General features: G+C 40.9%; 1 protein-coding gene across 1 annotated transcript; it reads left to right on the top strand.

Moving 5' to 3' along the window:
• Positions 1-298: 298 nt before the first annotated feature.
• Positions 299-10,041, top strand: adprhl1 (ADP-ribosylhydrolase like 1). Its single transcript, XM_010786546.1, has 7 exons — positions 299-925; positions 2,135-2,299; positions 2,619-2,744; positions 2,922-3,062; positions 4,329-4,456; positions 4,560-4,692; positions 4,782-10,041. The coding sequence occupies exons 1-7, from the start codon at positions 709-711 to the stop codon at positions 4,949-4,951; spliced, it is 1,080 nt and encodes a 359-aa protein (XP_010784848.1). The 5' UTR covers positions 299-708; the 3' UTR covers positions 4,952-10,041.
• The last annotated feature ends 435 nt before the right edge of the window (positions 10,042-10,476 follow it).

The raw sequence follows: 10,476 nt of genomic DNA, 5'->3' as shown, positions 1-10,476 counted from the left end.
CATGGATGCATTGCACATAACTGCAGAGGGGATCAGCAGATGTCAGTGCAGGAGGTGTGTAATAAGTCCGTTTTTAAAAGTGAGGTAAAGATGAGAGTTGAGCTTCAACAAAGAAGGCAGGCTAATGGAGCAGGGATGACGCTCCATTCTTACCCTCCTCCCATGGGACAGGGATGTCAACAAGGTCCACACCAGCTGAAGAGCCCGCCCTCTGCCCAGCAGCACATTAGCATCTCTTCCAGTGCGTCCAGCCCCCATTACCACTCAACACCCAGCCTTCCAGCTTTTAGGCTTTGGGGCCATGGGGATTGCCTTTTTAGGAGACACCTGATCACTACTGAACTACCGGCCGCCCAACACAAAGAAACTCTTGATGCGTTTGTTTTCACATCCACCTTGGTACTGAGAAGCTCTACAAAGCTCCACGAGTGGGAAGAGAGATTTTATTGAAGTGGAGACAGGTGGTAGCTCCACATCAAGCGGAAATCTTCATAGTGTGAGAGCCTGACAAAGTTGTTATTCAGGATGTTTTGGGGCAAGATAATTTGTTCTTCTTCCTTGGTTCTGTGACCGTGAGTTCGGTTGATGTGCTGAAGAATTACATCTGAAAGGAGGTAATACTTCAGCTTTTGTTTGTGCCAGGAGCCGTCTAGATCGCAGGAGAAGTGACCACTTCATTCAAGAGAACAACCTCTGTTGCTGTCCAGTATGATGGAGAAATTCAAGGCCGCCATGGTTTTGGGAGCTGTTGGTGATGCTTTGGGCTACAGAAAAGGAAACTGGGTAAACTGCCATTCAGGCAAGCAGATCCAAGAGGAGCTGGCCTCTCTGGGGGGACTGGGGGCCCAGAAACTGGACCCGGAAAACTGGCCCCTGAGTGATGCAACGCTGATGCACATCACCACAGCAGAAGCACTCATAACAGGTACGTTTAGGATTGATGTCAAGAATGACAAAGGATTGATGATTGTCTAAGAGGCAGATAACAGTGTGTAACTCATAACATGACTATATCATCAATTGCTGATTTATTCTGTTTTGCAATGTTGAATATCCAATCAGAATCAACAAAAAAGCCTTCATACAGAACTGAAACCTGTAGTTTTTTTATCTGTTCAATAAAATACGGACCTAACATCACATCTGTTTTCATTTAAAACCAGAATAGCTTCTTCTGTACAGTCAATGGAAGCTGCTAATCGCTAACTGGCAGAACATTTTTGAAAGGAAAAACCTGCCTACATACCATAACCCATCACCCAATAGGTCATCAAAGACATAATCTCAGTAGAAGCCTTACTATATATCACTCAAACATCATTTCAAGCCCCCGCAGGGTGTTGCCGGGACAGAAAAGTCCAAAATAGATTACTTTGGAAAAGCGGACCCTCGGCTCTCCTTAACGGAACAATAGCAGGTCAGACTCCTCCATAATCTACCAGTATCAAGTTTGGCTGCAGACTTGCGTCAAAGCCGATGACCATGGTCCTGGGAAATAGTGATGACATCCATTGAGATTAGGAAGCCCTATTTAGCCACAATCCAGCATGCCTGCACACACACTCACACATCAGCACTGCAGACAATATATGATGGAGTGGAATGAATGTTGCGAATGTGAGTGTTTGCTTTGTCAAATATATCACCAGCATCCAGAAAGACAATGTGTAAAAATAAGGACTATTTTCTCAGCTCCCTCTTAACACACCGTTATTGATAAATGTATACATTTGTATATCTCCGCTCTACCTCCATGTAACAGAATTAGCTAAATTCAGCCAAGAGGGTGAGAATCCCCGTCTTTCATCAAAAATGTTTGACTACTTAATTAGACGTGGTACTATTTTGTCATCATAGGCTCTCTTTCTCTCTCTCTCTCTCTCTCTTACTCACTCACATGTACGCACACAAACAAACAGTACACACATAAACAATTTCTAGCAGGATGGCTGGGGGCTCTGCTCGTGGATCCCTATTGACCTCATGGTGTGTGGAAGTGACTCCACTCGCTCTAAAGGCATGCTGGTCCTAATCTTTGGTGTGGCAGGCTGAGGCTAAACTTAGCCTTCTGCAGCGCCACTCATCTCGCCTTGCATGCCAATCTGTGTATGTGTGTGTATGTCTGTGTGTCCAGATTACTGGTGTCTGGAGGACCTGTACCGGGAGCTGGTGCGTCTCTATGTTGAAGCCATGGTGTCGCTGCAGGGCAGAGCACCTGACCCGGCCACAGTGGAGGGATGTGTTCATCTCAAACCTCACAACTTCCTGCTCGCCTGGCATACACCCTTCAATGAAAAAGGTCATTGGAGATTGTAGAGATTTTCTTCTAAAAATAACAACAATAGGGTCCCAACCAACACTTTTTATCATCAATTGATTTGCTTATTCTTTTCTTGATTCCTCCAATTATCTTTTGGTCTACTAAAAATAGTACAAAATGTCCATCCTTTCTCAAATGTCTCAAAGTCAAAACTACTTATACTATGAATTGATTATCAAAGTAGTTGGTGATTATTATTCTGTTTCTGTCTAATACAAATCATTAGAGCTATACGCTACCTATTATGAAAATGTTGTTGTGGAAGTGACCACTTACTATATGTCTACTTTATGTCCAGGGTCTGGGTTTGGGGCGGCTGCCAAAGCCATGTGTGTTGGTATGAGATACTGGCAACCTGAGAGGATCGACAGCCTGGTGGAGGTCAGCATTGAGATTGGAAGGATGACCCACAACCACCCCACAGGTGACGATGTCAGCTCGTTAGAACCTTTCCAAACAAATCTGATTAGACCCCAGGCTGATTATTGTGCTGCATATCTAATTATACTTTACCTATAAGAACATGGATTTAATACTTTGGTGAGTTGTAGTTGTCATTACAGTAGAAACAATTGACTTCTGGTGTCACTCTTGGCTTCAGGTTTCTTAGGCTCCCTGACAACGGCACTGTTTGCATCCTATGCCATCCAGGGGAAACCTCTGGTGACTTGGGGCCGTGAGCTCATGAAGGTCATCCCTCAAGCAGAGGACTACTGCAGGAAAACCATACGACACCTGGCAGGTTAGATTCTGTTTCCGTCTTTGTTAGTGAGGGACGAAGACACCATTTTACAGCTTGGTGGATTTATTCAGGTCAAGTTAAGCTTATGTAAAGAACGAAACAAAAGCAGTTATATCAAAGGTCACCTTTTATGCTAAATCGACTTTTTCATGATTTTTATACATAAATATGTGTCCCCTCTGTGTAAATAAATTCATAAAGTTTCAGGAAAAAATATCCTTTCCATTTTTTTCGTGATCCATTTATATAAAATCGAGTCTGAAAATGAGCTGATCAGATTTTGTCCACTTTTTGATGTCACAATGTTTTGGGGTTGTGTAACCATTAGCCAATAACCAACCAAGGTAACCCCCCACCTTATCACCTGAATCTCCTCCTAGAGCATTTAGGTGAGGTGAGGTGAGAGCTTTTTTTTTAACCAAATATCTTGCAGAGGGGCGTGGGGAGTGGCACCTTATTTTCATCTAAAGCACATGTGTCAAACTCAAGGCCCGGGGGCCAAATCAGGCCCTTGATGGATTTAATTTTGGCCCGCAGGATCATTTCTAATTGCTATTAGATCTGGCTCGTCGGTATATTGCACGCACACCTTCACTCCATCCTGAGGATTTCCTCAGCTCAGAGCCTGAGCCCAAACATTGATGAACTTGCACCCAAGATGAGATGCCAAGTATCTGGCTTAGTGTGCACCACGGAGCAGCAAACTGAGTTTAAATGTTTCCTTCTGCAATTTTTTTCTTGCGACAACAGGGCATATTTGTTTTTTTCTTTGAGGGAAATAGTTTTTTTTAAGCTTTTGTTGGCCTATGGGAAAATGTAATCATAAGAAATGACTCCGGAAAAGCTGCAGATAGAGCCATAAGAAATGAATGAAACTGATTATTTAATGTTTAATGTTGTTTTTATAAGCAATAATTTAAGCTTTGTTAGTTCCAGGTTTAATATGTGCAATAAGTTAATTTCAATAAGTTTTGCATTAAACATTGAACCAGTCCGGCCCTCGACTAGTACAGATTTTTTTTATTGTGGCCCAGTGTGTATTTGAGTTTGACACCCCTGATCTAAAGTAGCACACACAGAATCAGCATTTTTGAAACACTTACGAGACATGTTTTGTATATAACTGAGAACTATAATATATTGATGAAAAATATTATAATAGGGGACCTTTAACATTTGTTTCTTCGGTATAAGTCACATTTTATTTTTTCTTACATGTTACTGAGAGAGCATTAATTGAAACCAGTTATGTGTGATTGTGTGCAGAGTATCTAGAGAACTGGTTTTACTTTGAGGCCAAGTGGCAGTTTTACCTGGAAGAGAGAGCAATAGAGAATGAAGACCAGAACAAACCCACCTTCCCTGATCGCTATGATGCTGAGGAGACAGACAAGGTAAATACTACTTCTCTCTCACAAAAAAATACACATACAGTTTAGCTTACAGAACCCCTCACAGGAACATTGTGCCGCTGCTGCATTGTCTTCATCCTTACAGATTTATAAGCACTGGAGCTCAGAGGGCCGTGCGGGCCGCAGAGGTCATGATTCCCCCATGATAGCCTACGATTCCCTCTTGGCAGCAGGGGGTGACTGGGCAGAACTGTGCAAAAGATCCATGTTTCATGGAGGTGAGTGCCTGCAAGACATTTCCAAACACAGATAGATAAATCACAGAGCCTGCTCACAGTGACTTGTGTGAAAATGCTCTGTTTTGTAGGTGAAAGTGAAGCCACAGGCCTGATCGCAGGTTGTCTCTATGGCCTCATGCACGGCCTGAGTCAGGTTCCCCCAAGCCTGTACCAGGATTTGGACAAAAGGGAGCGTCTGGAGGAGCTGGGAGAAAAGCTTTACAAAGCAGCATCTGCAGAGAAGTGCATAGACAAGTAATCCTTCTCTACACTGGCCTGAACCCTACTGGCTATCAGGGGAACTGCACAAGGCTGCTTCCCTTTGTCCCACACTTCCCTCTCTTTCTTAGAATCCTAATAGTCTATAGGGGCACCATGTCCTTTCCTTGCCTGTACTCCCCCCACTCTTTGATTTAGCTTTTTCGCAGTTCATGAATTGGAAAATAATGCAAATTTGAGGCAGAGGAACATCAAAAGGGAGACCATTTAGGGTATTGAGGTTCAGCCTTTGTCATGACTCAAGACTGCTTTCATTTGAGGTCATCTCTCTGGAGCTGCATCTGCACTCAGTTGCATATTTGTCAATTGATGGCAGGGAGGAATAACCGGTCTCCAACTCATATTATTCTGACAGAACTGTGAGGAAAAGAAAAACTATTCTGCTTTTTTTAATTTTATTTTAATTGAGAATAGTACGATAATTTCCTTCTCTGGCATTTTCCCTCTTCTAAAGCTAACCACGATTAACACGAAGCACAAGGTTATGTCGTGTCATGGAGGATCTATTCCTTCAAAACATTGTGCAAACCTTTAATAAACTAACAGATTTTAAGATTAAGTAGTTTTGCATCTAAATACATATTCTTTTAATTGTTTGAACACATTCGTGCAATAGCATTACTTTGATCTTATACTGTGATAAACTATTATTTGCACTGTGATGCTCTTATCAGGTATAATATTAGTGTACTATTTTGTGAAAGTTACTAGCAATTTCCTGGTGAATATATGATGTGAATATTAAACTGGACTCAGATATATATCATGCATGAAGTGCCTGTCTTTTTTTTTTATCTTAACTACAAAATTAATTTTGATGAGCAGCTTGTATCCTATCTTAATTTGCTACCAGATCGCCTCAGAACCCTACTCTGCAATCCCCTGCACTAATAACAAGTAACAATTTCACGCTGCTGGAGCACCTCACTTCAAGTCTGAAAATGGTACCTGCTCTACTTTGCTGCGGGGCTGGGAGGAATTCTGGTATATCCAGTTCAAGCTGAAGTTCTGTTTATTCACTCAAATAGAAGATTAATAAGTGAGAGACAACATCAAGCTTTTTGGAGATCACTTGGACTAGCTTTACCGCCCATATTTCAAAATTGTGAGGTACCATTTTTACATTCTATAACCTGTTTAGTATATTTACTACGTTCATTCTCAAAATAGTGCAAGACCAATAAAATGCTCTTCCAAGATACAATTTATTAAAGCATAATTGAAAAAAACATTTATACAATAATTGAGTTCTGTTAAAAGTCTCAGTGAGAATTAAGTCAAATTTTAACCACATTTGAACTAAATCAAATATTGAAAATCTCAAAACCCTGTGCTCAGTTGACATCACATTGTTGGTTATAAGTGACCTGACTGAAGTAATTACACACCTCCTTACAATTATGCATCCAGCACTGACACTGATTTAATGATTTGCCAAACAGCTGTCTAACTATTCAGGTATGCTGAAATCCAGATTGCTACAAGGATTAAGTTTTGCGTGTCCTTTATTCTCCATAGACCAGATTCTCGGAAAAGCAGTATCAGCCCTGATGCCAGTAAGTTGAGGAAGTTGATTAGAGACCGCAGCTGCCATCCTGTTCTGCGAGGGATTCTGGAGAGTCTCCTGCATTACCTTACAAAGGATCTGCCCATGAGGACCAACGGAAACCAACGTGGACAGAAGCCATGGTTCGATGTTGTAGGCGAAAGTTACACAGATGTGCCTGATCAGGAAGTTGGGCAAACTCAACTTCATATAAATTGCATCATTTTTCAGCCATCTGAAGAGCATAAAACGACCAACGGAAAGAGAGCTGGGACCAGTTTGAAAATTCCTGAAAGATGCTGTACAGAACGACCGAAGGACAGATGGCCAAGCAAGTATGGAGGAGATATAAAAACAGGAGGCTTAATACAACGACGTCTTACCACATTCCAGCTCCTCCAATCCAAATTCATACGCTCCACACCTAAACCTCCCATCACCCACCAAAGGGAAGTAGGAACTCTGTGCTCTGGCAGAACATTCGCAGCTAATGTGAACCACTGCAGAGACAGTGAGAATGTCATCAACAAGAGGGATCGGACTAGAAGAGGACAAGGAATGAAGACGGGGGCCAGTGTCAAACATATTGTGGCCAAGTTTGCTAAAGCTGAGCAGAAAGAAAAGGGAGAGAACATGCTGAAGAAACAGCCAATCACACCAAGTGTCATCGGAAAAGGGATACTCCTGTCTTCATTAATGGAGAGGTTTGAGAACATTGCCACTGTATGTAGGGGATCTGACTTAAGAGGTTCACATGAAAAGCCTTCTGCAAAAGTCAAGGTGACAAGTAATATAAAACAGAGGGTATCTTCTAATGAAACACAGCACCGAAAGGCACTAGATCCGCCTGTTCACAAACACAGCCAACAAAAGCAGAAGAAAAGTAAATCTGTTGGACATCAGTTGAATGGAAATACATCCACAAATGGGCAAAACAACAAACAGCAAAGACCAGATCAGGCCATAGACCTTTTGACAAAAGTAAACTCAAGCATGGAAGAAAAAGGTAATTTGAAAGCAGAACAAATTACGCAAACAGTGGGCCACCAATCAGGTCAAAACTCTGAAAGCCATTGCTCATCAAACCATACAGAACAAACTTCCAATAATGATGGTAAGGGTTGGAGGACAGAGGATTATGAGGAAATTCAGACTATAGCTGAAGAAACCAGTATCGCCATCAAGTTAAAATATGGACATCCAGAGCTGCTCTGTCTATCATCTGTCACTGAGACGTTGCTCACAGATCCTTGTAGGCTTCTTCCACAGGTAGAAGACGAGGTGATGTTGCATGTGGCGACCATCGTGACCTGCTGTCCTGTGTGGTCAACCTGTGTAGATTATTCTCCTAAACTACATTCCCTGGAACAATCAGAAAGCCCAACCGTGGAAAAGATACCAAACATGAAGATGGAAGTTTGTCATATAGATCTACAAAATGTGAGAATAGGTGACACAGCTCCTTCAGGGAGATGTCAAATAAAGCCGAAGATTGAGGAACTTTCTTCAAATACAAGCCTTAAACCAATGGAGGAGAGAGCAGTGGAAGATCCAAGTGACACTGCAGCTCTTTCAGGGAGATGTCAAATAAAGCCAAACATTGAGGAACTTTCTTCAAATACAAGCCTTAAACCAACGGAGGAGAGAGCAGTGGAAGATCCAACCAAAGCTATGAGCGTTCAAAGAAGGACGCCAATGTACGTTATCCCTTGTGTTCGCAGATTTGGATTAGATGCTGCGGATGAGAGTCAATCAGGACCGCACCCAGAAATCATAACTCCTTTGGATGGAACAGGGACACTTAAGTCTGATAGTTCTATAACTGCATTTGACCATGGATTGGTGCCAATAGGACCACACGTATTTCCTCCTAACAAAATGAAAGGACAAACCCTTATAACTGAAAAAAAACTAACCGGCAGTAAAGCACATGAAAAAGACAAGGAGGCCGGAGAGGGAAGAGAGGATGTAACAACAAAGGACATCAAATATAGTGTGCCACAAAGTTTGAGACTTTCTGAAGACAGTGCCATTAAGGATGCATTTGAAGACACCAGGATTTCTGCAGTAACAAAGATTCAACCTGAGAGACACAGTCCTAAACAGAGACCAAAGTACAAAACAATCAACTATGGGGATCCTTCAGTCAAACAAATATATAAACCCAAAACCATACGATTTACTGACACCTTTAACTTCTAGCTTGGTAGTATTTAACAGTGAGTGATGCACACAGGAATGTTGTACAAGGAATTCAAACTTTAGTTCATCTGAATGTACCCTCATGCGTTAGCAAAAATACAAAGTTAATACAAAGTAACAGCTACAGAAACGCAGTGGAAACAAGTGAACGTGGTGTTTTTAAGCCAGAAGCTAGAACATGCAAGAAAATTGCTCAGGCAAAACCCCACTGTAAACACTTATCTTGTGTATAATTATCACAACATTGTTCAATTAAAATCTAATGTATAATTTAACAGGTTTACATATTCATAAAGGCGCTTTACACTATAGTCCACCTCAATATTTATTTATAGCAATGATAACGTCCAAATAAACTACTACAGTTACACTAGCTGGCCAAGAACTTATCAAGGTTGTTACAAATAGTAACATTCCTCATATTATCAGGACTGTTAACTTCTTAGGCTGCATGGAGCCTTACATGTTATGCTGTATATATATATTTACATGTATAATAAACATATATGTTAGGAGGACTGAACGTAGAAGTAAAGAGCTAAACAGCTTTACATTTGGAAGGTGAATTATGATTTAATTCAGTATAAATCTATGTTAATCCATCCATCCATTTTCATCCATCCCCTCTCCATAGCATCCTTTTCCAGCTCCTCCTAAGCGCTCACAAACCAGATTATTTCAGTGTCAGGTGCATGCTGCTTACAGTTTTTTTCAGTTGCTAACACACTAAAATGACACATAAAGCATAGTTATTAAAACTCACACTCAAAGGGCAAAACCTCAGCTTAAATCTCCAAAACTCTAAACACATTTTCAGCTCCCCAATGTGCAATTCAACTTGGTACGTTTTGCAAGACAATGCCCACAGTTCTCTAAGTAAGACACATTTTCAAAACACTGCCATTATAATTGCTACACACATGAATCAACACATCATTAACACATGCCAAATGAACATAAAAACAGAACTTATTTTTGTAAAAATGTTAACTCTTACCAACAACAATGGATATATCCGATGGCAGCAAGTGGGAATATGTAGAGGGAGGATAAGTAGTTGAAGAGTTATTTGCAACGGTTGAAGCTGTGTGACCGTCAGGCTGTAGGTGCATGCTTCTTCTGAGTGTTGATGGGGGGCTCTGGCCAGACCCAGCTAGGGGATGAGATGCAGCCTAAGCACTTTTCTTTCCTCTGTTTTTTGTTAAAAGATTGATTTTTCCTCAAAGTTTTCCTTTCGATGTACTGTATTTGACAGAGGCATCATTTTTGTTTACAACTGTAACTATGTGTTGTGCATGACTGTTGCACCAATTTGTTTTGGAGAAAAATAAAAGTATAACAACAGTATGTTTTTGTTCCTGCACTTATTTTTGTAGACTTGAAAAAAATGTATATGAAGAATTCTCTACATACAGAACGACCTTAAAAGATGAGTGTGCTTTAGATTTAGCACAATGGTGTGTAGTTGGTTACTGTAAATAAAGTGTTTGCCAATTGGGTGCAAATGTTTGGTTTTGGTAAGTGCGGTTAGTAATTCTGCAGGATATATGAGGTGTTTTGCACTTGTTTTGAGAAAATGAGCCTTGTTTTCAAAAATGTGTGTCAGCAATTAAAAAAACCTTTATTCAATGATTTTAAATATGATAAATTGGATTTTCAAACCATGCTTGAAGCTCAAATGCACGAGTGCAAAATACATTATTATACAAACCGGCTGCAGTGTATACAGACTCACTGACCCGGACACATTGCCAAAT

This window comes from Notothenia coriiceps, unplaced genomic scaffold (assembly GCF_000735185.1).
Source record: "Notothenia coriiceps isolate Sejong01 unplaced genomic scaffold, NC01 NC01_scaffold00001080, whole genome shotgun sequence".
Lineage (NCBI taxonomy): Eukaryota > Metazoa > Chordata > Actinopteri > Perciformes > Nototheniidae > Notothenia > Notothenia coriiceps.
Note: the sequence above shows the minus strand (reverse complement) of the source record. Positions and strands in the feature narration are given on the sequence as shown.